General features: G+C 38.6%; 1 protein-coding gene across 1 annotated transcript; it reads right to left on the bottom strand.

Moving 5' to 3' along the window:
* Positions 1-1,324: 1,324 nt before the first annotated feature.
* LOC143603679 (putative F-box protein PP2-B12) lies at positions 1,325-11,909 on the bottom strand. The gene is made up of 3 exons (XM_077080414.1): positions 11,658-11,909; positions 1,983-2,101; positions 1,325-1,897 (listed from the first exon to the last, which is right to left on the bottom strand). Exons 1-3 carry the CDS (start codon positions 11,865-11,867, stop codon positions 1,387-1,389), a joined length of 840 nt encoding a protein of 279 aa, XP_076936529.1. The 5' UTR covers positions 11,868-11,909; the 3' UTR covers positions 1,325-1,386.
* Positions 11,910-14,094: the final 2,185 nt, after the last annotated feature.

Below are 14,094 nucleotides of genomic sequence, written 5' to 3'. Positions count from 1 at the left end.
ACATAAAATTCATAAAATGAATATATTTAAACAGAAAAACAAAAAAAAAAATATTTGAAGACAAAAAAAAATCAAATGAGAAAAAAAACAAAAAAAAAGATTTAGAACGAGTTACTAAAAAAATAAGAAAACGTTGATTGACAAAAAAAAATATAGATTTATTAGATTAAAAATTATAAGAAACATGATAAGAAAAATAAAAAATAGATTAAAGAATAGAAATATTAAATTTAAAATAAAAGGTGAATACAAAATAAGTGAAAAACACCAAAATGGTCAATACTTTTTTCTACCAACACTAAGTTGGTAAATATTTTTTAAAGAACACCAAAATAATAAATACTTTTTCCACCAACACTAGTTTGGAAAAAAATCATCATGGACCTAGCTCCAATTAATCCAGTGATGTTTTATATCCAACAGGTCAAAGGCTAAAATCATAAAAAGTTAGCTAGAAGCTAACAACATTCTTGGCAACTTCTCTAAAATTATGTGAGAGGAATCTTTAAACTATTTTAGAGGGTTGTAATTAGTTGTAAGTTTTGGTTAGTGAGAAAATTTTAAAGAGTTGAAAATTTTTGAGTAAATTTGGAGGAATAATGTTCGTCCTCTATTAGAGCATTCCCAACTCAAAAGTAGTGTTTTATATCATATAATTGATTTGAAAATTCACATTGCATTCTCAGGTTTAGGCCGATGGTGATTGTGATGATTGGCACTGGCGTGCAGACTTTAAGCGTTATACATAGTTGAGTAAACAGATGTCAGAATTGAAAAAGAGAGAGTATCTTATTTATTGTTTTTTAGTTTATATTTTGACCCGTTTCAGCATAAGCACGATGATCAACTATGCATTGTCACAGTTGCATCAGCACCAATGCTGGTCTAATCTGCTGATGATAATTCCTATGCATTGTCACAGTTGCATCTTTCAACAGTGTTTTTGAGTATGATTATTAATATTTTTTACAGAATTGTTCCTCACCTGCAAAAAAATTTCACAACATACAAATCATGTTTAATCACCAACGGGTAAATTCACGTTATGTTTATCTCTAACAGGACGAACTTGGTTATGTTTTATCTCGAACGGGTAAACCAAAAATATTACTCTTATAAAGGGGAACGAGTCAAATTAGTCAAGATAAACCCAAGGAGAAGGAAAATGATTCTTGTCATAATTCTCTTTATCACCTTTTATTATTTATTTAGTTAACTAATAAACATTCCCTCCACCTTTTGCTGTTGTTGATAATTAAACACAAGCCATCTCTCACTAAAACAAGCCTCCAATGATTCTTCAACCAAAGTCTATAAGCTTCCTAAGTTTATTAATCAATCATGTCTCCAGTGCAAAACTAGAACCATACAAAATGAACAAAAACATTAACTTGCCTCTGGCCTAATCTCAATCCCTTGAATAATTAGACCACCCTTCCAATTCCCTCCTCTCACCTCCATCATGCTCATATCAAGCTCCCCCTCTTGACCCTTCCCATTATAAAACTCACCCAGCTCAATCTCGAGCCACCCGTCTTGCCTGCGTGACGGACCATTTTCAGGGGGAGCCGCATTAGATCTGCTTGCTAACCGTCTTAAATGGCTGAAGATCCCCATTCGTCTTCTTCCCGGAAGTGTTTGTTCATACTCATATCTTTGCCTCTGGCATGCTTCCGGATCGAGAAAAACCGTCTTAACTTGACTCTCGGTTTGACTCTCGACGCCACTTAAACCGACTGTAACTTCAGCAGGATGGTGTTCAAACCCGTAAGTGTGAGGTGCCGACTTATACACAAGGTAAGCTGCATATCGAGTGTCGGTTGAGAGCAATGAGGTGTTTATTCTACCGTGAACTTCAAGCCAACATACACTCAAAAGTTCAGCCACCTCAGCAAACCTGTTGTCGGGCAAATCCGTCATTTCAGATTGTCAACCGAAAACGAAAGTCAATCATGAAAAAAGACGAGAAATGTAAATGCAACCTTGAATCCGGGACAGATATCCATCTCCAATACCTCGGCGTGTCGCCCCAAATAATCGATAATTCTCGTGCTGCTAACATGTAGCATTTTTTCCCACTTGGTTTATGTAACCAGAAGCTCTGTCACAAGTAATTAATTATCTTCTAATTATTTGTCATACAAATAGTAACAGATTTGAAGTGAAACTACTCAAAAATTCCCTGACTATATAATTCTACTGCTTAATATATAAGGCAAACTAAAGAATTTGAACAAGTATTAAGAAGCTATAGAACATACATTTTAATGTACCAAACTTCTAAATTCATTTTATGTTATGTTACGTTACGTATAGACGTGGCGGATATCTAAATTGCCACGTCAAAACTGGCCCAGGTCATTAGTCTAGAAGTTAATGAAGATCAGATAGATACACTTAACATTTGTTGTAAAGCTGAAAGTGTTGGAATACCGTATGCCCGAGACACATAATTAGGTTAATGTGGCTAGCCGTGTTTGATCCAAGTCGGGTCATACCCAATAACGAGTTAGACACACACCAATTATGTATTTGTTAAGATAAGATCTATAAGACAAATACAGAACACGACACATTCAGAAAATCGGGTTTCTGAATATTTACTTGAAAGTGTTAAATAAATTAATTGGTTAATTTATTTATTCAAATAATTATTATTGGAATGATTATTTAACTATGTATTCTTTTATAAAATGGTTTATAAAAGATGGGGTGTTTATATATTTTATAAAGTATAAAATAAAATAAAAAAAATAAAAAATAAAAAAAAATAAAAAATAAATAAATACATATTGGGGCCGGTTTTAGGGTGGGCCCCACACCCCATTGTCTTGGTCAAATCATGTCATGTATTTGGTATAAGATACATGATCAAATACCTAACACCATGGTTTTTTTTTATGCATGATCAAGATACATTATTAAAAGGACTTTCAAGTAACCAAAAACATAACTCTTCCTTTCTTTCTTTCTTGTTTACGGCAAAAAGAAAAGGAAGGGCTCGGGTCTCGGGTTTTTCGTGTTCAAGCTTCCTAGCATAGCTCGGTGTGTGTTGGAGGCTCGGGGTATATTCCGTTTGAGGGTTTTCCTTTGAAAGTCTAGCATCCACATCATCATCTTCTTCAACCATCTACTAAACTCTTAAAGGGTTAAGAATGTAAGTGTTTACAAGCTTGATAGTTTAGCTTTTCCGTATCATTTGATCCTTGCTTCGGGTTTCTAGTAAATAGATTATTGGTAATCTTATAACATGAATAAACTAGGTTATTCATGAACATATACATATATAAACACATGGATACATATGTTTAGTTTGTAAATATCACGCTTCCGCCTTAATTGTGACTAGTTAAATGGTTAACTAAGCTTATAAATTCCATAGAAACCCAACAAATGGCATCAAGAGCCGGGATACGGGAAACTAAGCTTCGGGTTTTCGGTTTTATATTTTCCCCTTGAAAGATTTTATACAAAAAATTAACATGCATATTTTTTGTATTTAATCTTGTTATATTTTTTGGCTTTGTTCAAAAAAAAAAAAAAAATAAAAATATAAAACCGATTAAATGGGCCAAAGCCCATATCGGGTGATATTGGGCCGAAGCCCACTTGTTTTGGTTAATGGGCTAACCGAGAAAAAAAAAAAGGAGGGAAAGAGTAAATGGGCCGAAGCCCATTTTTGGTTAAATGGGCCGAAGCCCATGAAACTTTCTATTGGGCCGAAGCCCATGTGTTTTGGACATATGGGCCGAAGCCCATAAACATGTTATTGGGTCAAGCCCAAATGGGTTGGGCTAGGCCCGATAAGGTCAAGGGGTTTTGGAATGGGTTCCTAAGACATAACGGGTTATGTTTGTTAAAACTAGACCGAGCCGTAGACCAAAATGGATGTTTGATTGTGGTTGATGTTGTGATTGTAGTTAATTATTCAAAGTTTCGGTTTGTAATAATTAATTAGGGGCTATTTGTAATTATTTATTCATATGGGTATGTAATAAATAGATTATTTGTAATATCTTTATTTTATAGAAAAAATGTATTAGGACATTTGGTTTTGTAAAATTAAAGAAGATTGCAAAATTGGAAGTTTGGGCCTTATTGGGCCGGGTATGGTGATAATGGGTCTCACAAGCCCATTAAAGGGATTCAAGCCCAAATGGACCTAAGCCCACCCAATGAGCCCAAATGGAAGCTTATGGAAGCTAAGGCCCAAGTTCAAGCCCAATGGATCACAACGGGGTTGAAGAAGATGCTCGAAGCATTTGGATGCGGGATCGAGTGGGAGCTACAACATCCATGTGTCATGTGTCCCTTAGGATTGGACCTAAGACACACACTTGTTTCGGCTAACAAGTGTGGTCTAAATTAGTGGCTCGTGTCTAGTATAATTATGTATGCTTGTTAATTGATTGTTTGATTGTGTGGTTGTTAGATATTAGGATATCAACTTCGTCACTTAGAATTAATTAACAAAGCATAAAACGGGTTCTAATAATTATCGGTAATTACGTGACACATAGTTTAATAAAATGGATTTATTAACTAGCCGTCTCACGCCCATAATAAAATGGTTTTATTATAAATTAGAATTTTGAAAAATGGTTTCAAAATAATCATGTTACTAAATGCATGTTAGAACATGATTTAAAGTTTTATAACTAGAATTATTAAAACTAAAAATCCCTTTTTGAAATTAAGGATAACAAGTTAAACACCATCCTTTTGTATTAACGCTTAACATATTAGTAAGCTCTTAGTGGGAAAAAGGTCACCTAACCGCGTAGAGTAAATTAATATGTTGAGGTAATATTAGCATATAAATGGGAAAAAGGTCACCTAACCGTTTGTATGTTAATATTACAAGTTGATACAAGTAGGACAACTTAAATTAGAACCATGTGAAGAGGGTCACCCAAGCATGGGGTCTAATAGGTGTTGATGGGATAAACATGCCGACACGAAATATGATTTCGAACCGGTCCCATAAACTCTAGAAGTTGCAAAAGGGTTTGCAATTGTTATGAATAACTACCCTGATAAACCGACAATGGGAAAAAGGTCACCTAACCGGAGTCGGGTTTATCGTTGGATTCTAGATTTTAATTATTAATTATATTTGGTATATATATATAAAAGGGTATTAATAATTAAAATATGTAAAACACTAAAATGAACTTAATTAAAATTCTGCAGATGGCCGCACACGTCGACGACAACATAATCCCTAACGTCCAAAACGTATCTCTCCGATCTATTCTCGCTAAAGACCGTCTTAACCACAATAACTTTTCGGATTGGTTCCGAAACTTAAGGATTGTTCTAAAACAAGAAAAATTATATCATGTTTTGGAAACACCTATCCCCAACGAACCGGAAGAGGGAACTGAGGTCGAATACATGAATTGGGTCAAACACACGGAAGATTCCATTCAAGTGTCATGCCTCATGTTGGCGACTATGGTTCCCGAAATCCAAAAGGATTTCGAAAACCATAATGCGTACGACATGATTACTCAACTTAAGGAAATGTTCCTTAAGCAATCAAGAGTTGAAAGGTTCGAAACGGTTCGAGCCTTGCATGCATGTAGAATGGATGATAATCAACCAGTTTCAACTTATGTACTTAAGATGAAAAGTTACATTGATCGCCTCGCCAAGCTCAATTGTCCCATCTCAAAAGAGTTAGCAACGGATTTGATCCTTAACTCTTTGTCGAAAAGGTTCGACACATTCGTGTTAAATTATAACATGAACGGGTGGGACAAAAACATTGGAGAACTTCACTCGATGCTTAAAACAGCCGAGGCGAGTATGGGTAAAAGGGTTTTACCCGTGTTTGCGATCAATGAAGGTAGATCCAAGAATCGATCTCAACCCAATCCTAAGGCTAAGGTAGCAAAAAGGAAGGGTCCTCCTGTGCATCTTAAGGGTAAGGGCAAATCACCGGTTATGGCAAAGAAACAAAAGGTTATGGAACCGAGGGGTCATAAGGATGATCCTTGTTTTGGTTGTGGGGAGACCGGACATTGGAAACGCAATTGCCCGGTCTACCTAAAGGAGCTAAGAGACAAGAGGAATGCGGGGCATACCTCGGGTAATGTCTTTATGATTAATATTGAGCTAAATCTTATTTCTTCTAACACATGGGTATTGGATACCGGATGTGGAACTCATATTTGCAATTGGTTGCAGGGGTTCAAAAGGAATGAAGACTTAAAGAAGGGCGAAGTGAATCTTTTCATGGGCAACGGTGCAAGGGTGCACGTGGTCGCTAGAGGAGACTTCACTTTATCGCTTCCAAGTGGTTTGGAAGTTGTTTTGAAAAATGTTTTGTATGCTCCTAGTTTGACTAGGAACATTATTTCTGTGCACCTTCTTAGACAATGTAACTTTGACTTTAAATTTGTAAGATCAGAAATGCATGTCTCATCTAATGGTATCTTTTATTTTAAAGCTGTACCAAACAACGGTATTTATGAATTGGTTCATGATAATACCTCAAATAGCTCATTATATCAAACTTCCACTAAAAGACTCAAAAAGGATTTGAGTGATTCCTACATTTGCCATTGTCGTCTTGGACACATAAACAAGAATCGTATAAATACTCTCCAAAAGAAAGGTCTTTTGAAAACAAACGAGTTAGGTTCGTTTGATGAGTGTGAATCTTGTATTCAAGGCAAGATGACCAAAGAGCCTTTCAAAGGTACAAATGAAAGGGCTAAGGATTTGTTAGGTATCATACATACGGATGTATGCGGACCTTTCAAGCCAGCTAGTAGGAATAGTGAAAGGTACTTCATTACCTTTACCGACGATTTTAGTCGATATGGGTATGTGTATCTAATGAAACACAAACATGAAGCCTTTGAAATGTTCAAGGAATTTCAAAATGAAGTACAAAATCAGCTCGACCGAACAATCAAGGTACTCCGCTCCGATAGAGGAGGCGAATACCTAAGTGATGCTTTTCAAAGTCATCTTAGAGATTGTGGAATTATTTCACAGCTCACTCCTCCTGGTACTCCTCAACATAACGGAGTATCCGAGAGGAGGAATCGAACACTGTTGGACATGGTTCGATCAATGATGGCACGAAGCTCACTACCGCCATCATTTTGGGGATATGCGCTACTTACAGCGGCTCGTATTTTGAATATGGCCCCGACCAAAAAGGTGGATCGAATACCCTATGAAGTATGGCATGGAAAGGTTCCATCCTTTTCATATTTAAGGGTATGGGGATGCATAGTTTATGTTAAACGTGACACCCCAAATAAGCTTGAGGCTCGATCCATCAGGTGTATCTTCATAGGATACCCAAAGGATGATATAGGATATATATTCTATGATCCTAGTGAACAAAAGGTGTTTGTTTCACGCAAAGGATACTTCTTAGAAACTAAGTTCCTTATGGAAGGACCTAGTGAAAAGAGAGTGGAACTTGAAGAGGTTCAAGAATCACTGGATGATACACAGTTGGTCGATACTAGCTTTCAACACGAGGATGTTGAAGGTGATCAAATGGTTGATCATACACACGTTGCTCGCAGATCTAATAGGATTAGTCGACCTCCCAAGAAATATGGATTTCTTGTGGATGATTGCTACTTGGTCGATTCGGATGAACCGATCTCCTACAAAGATGCTATGTCACAACCTGATTGTGACAAGTGGCTTGAAGCCATGAGCGCCGAGATGCAATCCATGCACGATAATCAAGTTTGGGAATTGGTTGATCGTCCACTTAACTCCAAACTGGTTGGATGTAAGTGGGTCTTCAAAAGGAAGACCGATATGCATGGAAATTTAGATACTTACAAAGCACGACTTGTAGCAAAAGGTTTCACGCAAACTCAAGGGATTGATTATGATGAAACCTTCTCGCCGGTCGCGATGCTTAAGTCGATTAGGATATTATTTGCCATTGCAGCTCATTTTGATTATGAGATATGGCAAATGGATGTCAAGACCGCTTTTCTAAATGGATATCTTGAGGAAGATGTCCATATGGTTCAGCCTGAAGGTTTTGTCGATCCATCTAATCCTGATAAAGTTTGTAAGTTAAAGAAATCAATCTACGGGTTGAAACAAGCATCACGGATGTGGAATCATCGTTTTAATGAAGAAATCAAAGCGTTTGGTTTCGTCCAAAACGGTGATGAGGCGTGTGTGTATAAATGGGCTAGTGGGAGTATAATCATTTTCCTTATTTTGTATGTCGATGATATACTTTTATTTGGAAATGATATACCAAGTATGGAAAACGTTAAAGCGTGGTTAAGTAGTCGTTTCTCAATTAAGGATCTTGGAGAAGCGACATATATCTTGGGAATAAAGGTCTATAGGGATAGACAAAGGAAATTGATCGGACTCAATCAAAGTGCGTACATTGATAAAATCCTGAAAAGGTTCAGGATGGAAAACTCTAAGAAAGGTTTGGTACCTATTCCTAGAGGAACCGTGTTGAGCTCATCCCAAAGTCCTAGCTCTAAGGAAGAGCAGGATAGGATGAAGCATGTTCCTTATGCTTCGGCAATAGGATCTATTATGTATGCAATGATGTGCACCAGACCGGACGTCTCGTATGCTTTAAGCATAACGAGTAGATACCAGCACAACCCAGGTGACAGTCATTGGATGGCTGTCAAGAATATATTAAAATACCTTAGAAGGACTAAGGATATGTTTTTAATATATGGGTCTGGTGAGGAGGAACTCGTCGTAAAGGGTTACGTGGATGCGAGTTTTCAAACTGACCGAGATGATTCTCGGTCACAGTCGGGATATGTCTTCATTTTGAATGGAGGCGCTGTCTCTTGGAAGAGTTCGAAGCAGGATGTTGTCGCGTTATCCACTACAGAATCTGAGTACATCGCCGCTTCAATGGCAGCCCAAGAGGCTGCATGGATGAAAAAGTTCATCATGGATCTAGGGATTATCTCTACCATTCAGGAGCCCCTAGAAATATTCTGTGACAATGAAGGTGCTATTGCACAGATCAAGGAGCCTCGTGCTCATCAGAAAACGAGGCACATTGAGCGCAGATTCAACTACATAAGGGATGAAGTTGAAAAGAGAAAGATATGTATTCATAAAGTTCATACCGATCAAAATATTGCGGACCCACTCACGAAGCTCCTCGATAGGCCAAAGCATGAGGGTCATGTTTGTGCATTAGGACTTCGGTATTCTAGTGAGTGGATTTAATCTGTATTTAGTGTTTGTATAAGAACGAATGTAATGGGTATCTCATGAAAATTAATTATGTTTTAATTATTCAATGAGTTATGTTCTATATTTGCATGTTTAATCCATGAATAACTTATGTTGTTCTAAACGTCCGTAGTCGATCATACTTGTGGGAACAAATATGAAGTTAAGACTATTATGAACCCGGATTGGTTGATATTCATGTGATGAATATAGGGCATAGGTTTGCCACCAAGGTTCATAGATATTTGTGGGATACAAATATTGGACATGATCCGCTCTCAAGGATCACTGCATGGAGTTAGTGCAATTGATCATAAGTAATCCTTGAGTAAAGGCGAGTATCATTGTGTCCTTTGACCTGAGATGCATATCGGATCTGGTTTTTCATCAAGTCTGATATCTTGACTCTATTCTTTGTTATTTTGGTAACACGATGACGTGTAAGAAAGAGCTCAGATATTATATGAGATGTCAACGAGGATGTATGCAGTCAAGATGGGATTTGTTCCTCTTATGTGTTGAGAGTTTAGATGTCTAAGGCCTGTTAAGTTAAATCAATGAGAGAATGATCAATCTGTGTCTCTTTGATTTGACAGGACATCTAGTAACAAAGGGATGTAATGATAAGACTTACCTATATCATATCAAGTATGGACTTGAAGGGGATGATGTTATTGAATGGCACTTAGTCAAACACACTAGGGGTGGTGACCTGTTGTTAGGCGGTATTCACCATTAGCATTAACTTCTTATGAGTCACGTGCAAGTGGGAGATTGTTGGAATACCGTATGCCCGAGACACATAATTAGGTTAATGTGGCTAGCCGTGTTTGATCCAAGTCGGGTCATACCCAATAACGAGTTAGACACACACCAATTATGTATTTGTTAAGATAAGATCTATAAGACAAATACAGAACACGACACATTCAGAAAATCGGGTTTCTGAATATTTACTTGAAAGTGTTAAATAAATTAATTGGTTAATTTATTTATTCAAATAATTATTATTGGAATGATTATTTAACTATGTATTCTTTTATAAAATGGTTTATAAAAGATGGGGTGTTTATATATTTTATAAAGTATAAAATAAAATAAAAAAAATAAAAAAAAAAAAAAAAAATACATATTGGGGCCGGTTTTAGGGTGGGCCCCACACCCCATTGTCTTGGTCAAATCATGTCATGTATTTGGTATAAGATACATGATCAAATACCTAACACCATGGTTTTTTTTTATGCATGATCAAGATACATTATTAAAAGGACTTTCAAGTAACCAAAAACATAACTCTTCCTTTCTTTCTTTCTTTCTTGTTTACGGCAAAAAGAAAAGGAAGGGCTCGGGTCTCGGGTTTTTCGTGTTCAAGCTTCCTAGCATAGCTCGGTGTGTGTTGGAGGCTCGGGGTATATTCCGTTTGAGGGTTTTCCTTTGAAAGTCTAGCATCCACATCATCATCTTCTTCAACCATCTACTAAACTCTTAAAGGGTTAAGAATGTAAGTGTTTACAAGCTTGATAGTTTAGCTTTTCCGTATCATTTGATCCTTGCTTCGGGTTTCTAGTAAATAGATTATTGGTAATCTTATAACATGAATAAACTAGGTTATTCATGAACATATACATATATAAACACATGGATACATATGTTTAGTTTGTAAATATCACGCTTCCGCCTTAATTGTGACTAGTTAAATGGTTAACTAAGCTTATAAATTCCATAGAAACCCAACAGAAAGCTGGGTATGTTTTTATGGTAGTTTTTACAGAAGTAGATTATATTTCTTTGCAACAACATTGAAAAAACAAACATCCAAATTATCCCAAATGTGCATTGGAAAAAAAAACACCAAAATAAAAACCAACAGTTTGGCTTGGCTTTATTTCTCTATAAAAGCAAAACTTTCTGTCCGATTTGATTTTGGTTTTGCATGTAATAAAAACCAAGAAACCCGGAACTGTATAAAAATATTTTCTTTTCAATTTTATTTTAAGCAATCTATAACAATAACTATGCTATTTAACCCCAAACTGTTAAAAGTTTGTGACGAACTTGCTTTGAGGAAAAAGCGTATTAGTAGCGACCCCGAGTGTGTAACAATCAATTAATTATATTAAGCCTAAACTGATTAGTTTGGGCCACTTTATTTTCCCACAATCATCAAACTCAAAACACAACCAAAATCAAACCGCACCAAGTTTGAATACCAAAAATCCGAAACCAAACTGTTTCCAAATCTCTGTTTTTTTCTCATCCTACCCCTACTTGTAAACTACACCTCTTAAATAATTTTTATAAAATTTTCATCAAATCTGAATGCAAATCTTACCCACAAAAAAATGTTATGAGAAAGATGGCAGATATATAAGCATAAAAAACAATCAAAAGTGGGTTGAAAATTGCGAATTTAAAAACAAAACAAAATCTGAAGAATTTACCATATTACCCCCATCAATCATGACCGGATAATCACACAACCGCATATACACCTCCTTCTTCGACCCACCACCACCGTCCTCCGCCGCAAGAATCTTCCGGTAATCCGGCGGCAGAAACTTTTCCCAAACAGCGTCCCACTCGGCCGCCGAACGAAACAAAGAACAGACCAACGACAACGTGCACACGTCCCTAGGGCTCGTACGAGCCATCGCCTTCGCTATCAAGCCTTCCGGCAACGATTCAAAGAAACTGTTATTATTTGTGGCCATTTTTAACAGATCTTGAACGTTGGTTGGTTGTGTCAAGTTGGTTGGGTTATATTGAGATGAGATGAGATGAGTGGTGAAGAATTTGGGATTGGTTGGTTTTAAGAAAAGGGTGTGTGGTGTCTAGTCATGTGTCGTTTCGAAAAGGGGGCTTTTTTAGTTTTTATTTTTAGTAAGTTATCTAGTGCTATCAGGTTGACTTCTTCTTAAGATGCATTGTCGGCTGGACTTTAGATTGTCACAAAATGTGGTACGCCACTCGGGGGCTTTTTGTTGGGTTCTATACGGGTGTAGCCCGGCCTGTCTTGGGTTGGGCAGTTGAAGACTTGAAGGGTTGAATGGGCTGGCCACCTGAAGAGGTAGGTCCCAGCAGAGCCTAGTTGGACCCGCAAGACTCACCTTGAAAAGGGACGTCTGCGCAGAAACCAACTGGATCCGCAGGACCAACCATGCTCAGAGACGTGACGTCCTTACGCGCAGTACGCAAGCTGGTCCCGCAGGAAATGCCTCCCGATGGTGAAGGACTCCGCCTGTCCCCGCAGCCTCGGATACAAGCCATCAGGGAAGGCCACCCGCGCAGCAAGGCTACACGCACAAGGCACTTAGCTCTCAAATCACTCAGTGTCACCTGAAGGAATGAGCGAAGCCGGGAACAATCCCGCACAAGGGCGGGAGGGGGAATACTCCCGCCCAAATAAGCCAGTCCGTACGATACGGGAAGATCTTCTGTACTGTACCTGACGAGGTATGGGAAAAAGATCTGACTAAAGATACGACAGCTTATTGACAACAGTATGGCGAGCAGCATGCTCCTGTACTGTGTCACTATTAGCCGTTGCCTACTCACCAACTCCTGTCATACCACGTGCGTAGCCGGCAGTTGGTGGAAAAGGAATGGTATACAGCAGGCCTGGTCATTATCAGCCGCTGCCTACCCACCAACTACCAGCAGGGCACGTGCGTAGGCTACTGTTGGTTGAACAGGAACACTGTTGCAGCCGGCCACACCTCCTTGGAAACCTACCTTCGGCTATAAATACCACAAATGGTATGACCATCATATCTTATCTTGTATCATTATATTATACCTGATATCTGCTCTAGCAATCTCTTAATATACATTTATATTTAAAGAGCAATCTAGTCTGATTCTCACGCCGGAGGGTGGTCACAAGGAGGAACCCCCCCCCCCCCCTTCTCAGTGACAAGCTCACGGTGTCTGTTTTGCAGGTTATCAGAAGAACCATCTTCTTTGGGTCTAACCCCTCGTGGGAAACATCTATCTAACCCCCAGGTTACCCGTAATCTGCCCGGGGTCCGGTTAGTGTTTCTTCATTGGCGCCATCCGTGCATAAAGCTAGAACATTTTTCTCCAGTTTTTTCAAACTTCCAAGATGGTTAAAGAAACTCCGGTAACCATAACCCCAGCTACTGGGGGGAATACCGGCAACACAGTTTTTACAAACACTACCCCCGGCTACCCAAGCCGGGGCAAGTGAGGTAAATTTTACGAACACTACCCCAGCTACCCAAGTTGGGGCAAGTGCAGTAAAAAATCGCTCACTGGGATTCACCGATGCCCAGTTAGAGAAACGAACAAGACTCCCCCGCCAAACACTCGATGAAGTTAAGGCATGGGCGGAGGCACGTCAGAGGGAATTCCAAGCCGAGTTGGACGAACGCTTGCGCTCCGTCCAACAGGCTGACGAATTCGAGGATTACTTGGATGACTCGGAGGAATCCGACTCCGACGCGAACCTCGCCATAGGGCAAAAGGGAAGCGTAAGGAAATGGATTCCCAACCGAAAAGGCATTTTGGACAAGCCTTCAAACCAAAAAGCACAGGTGGAAGTTCACGAGACTTCTCCAAAACATTCAGACCAAACGTTGCAAATACGGGAACGTCCAAATTTGCAAGGGACATTGCGGAAGCAATCGCCCCAAAAAGTGCCAAACAAATGTCCAGCATAGGCACATATGATGGTATATCTGATCCAGACGATCATTTGAACAGGTTTATAGCGGGGGCAACCGTCAGTAGTTGGACGGAACCTACATGGTGTTACATGTTCCAAATGACGCTGGTCGGGGCTGCTAGAGCGTGGTTCGATCGTCTACCGGTCAACCAAATCTGCGACTGGGCTGACTTCCAACAGAAGTTCAGCCAACA

Source organism: Bidens hawaiensis, unplaced genomic scaffold (assembly GCF_021521415.1).
Source record: "Bidens hawaiensis isolate Kalapana, Puna unplaced genomic scaffold, B.hawaiensis_p1.1 tig00062399_1, whole genome shotgun sequence".
In the NCBI taxonomy this organism is placed as follows: domain Eukaryota; kingdom Viridiplantae; phylum Streptophyta; class Magnoliopsida; order Asterales; family Asteraceae; genus Bidens; species Bidens hawaiensis.
This window is presented reverse-complemented; position numbering and strand designations above follow the sequence as displayed.

Coding starts and splice junctions, on each gene's coding strand:
- LOC143603679 (XM_077080414.1), bottom strand. CDS start 11,867: ATGGCTCGTACGAGCCCTAGGGACGTGTGCACGTTGTCGTTGGTCTGT. Junction 2,102..11,657: donor TGATTGATGGGGGTAATATG/GTAAATTCTTCA, acceptor TACTTGTGACAG/AGCTTCTGGTTACATAAACC. Junction 1,898..1,982: donor ATATCTGTCCCGGATTCAAG/GTTGCATTTACA, acceptor GCCCGACAACAG/GTTTGCTGAGGTGGCTGAAC.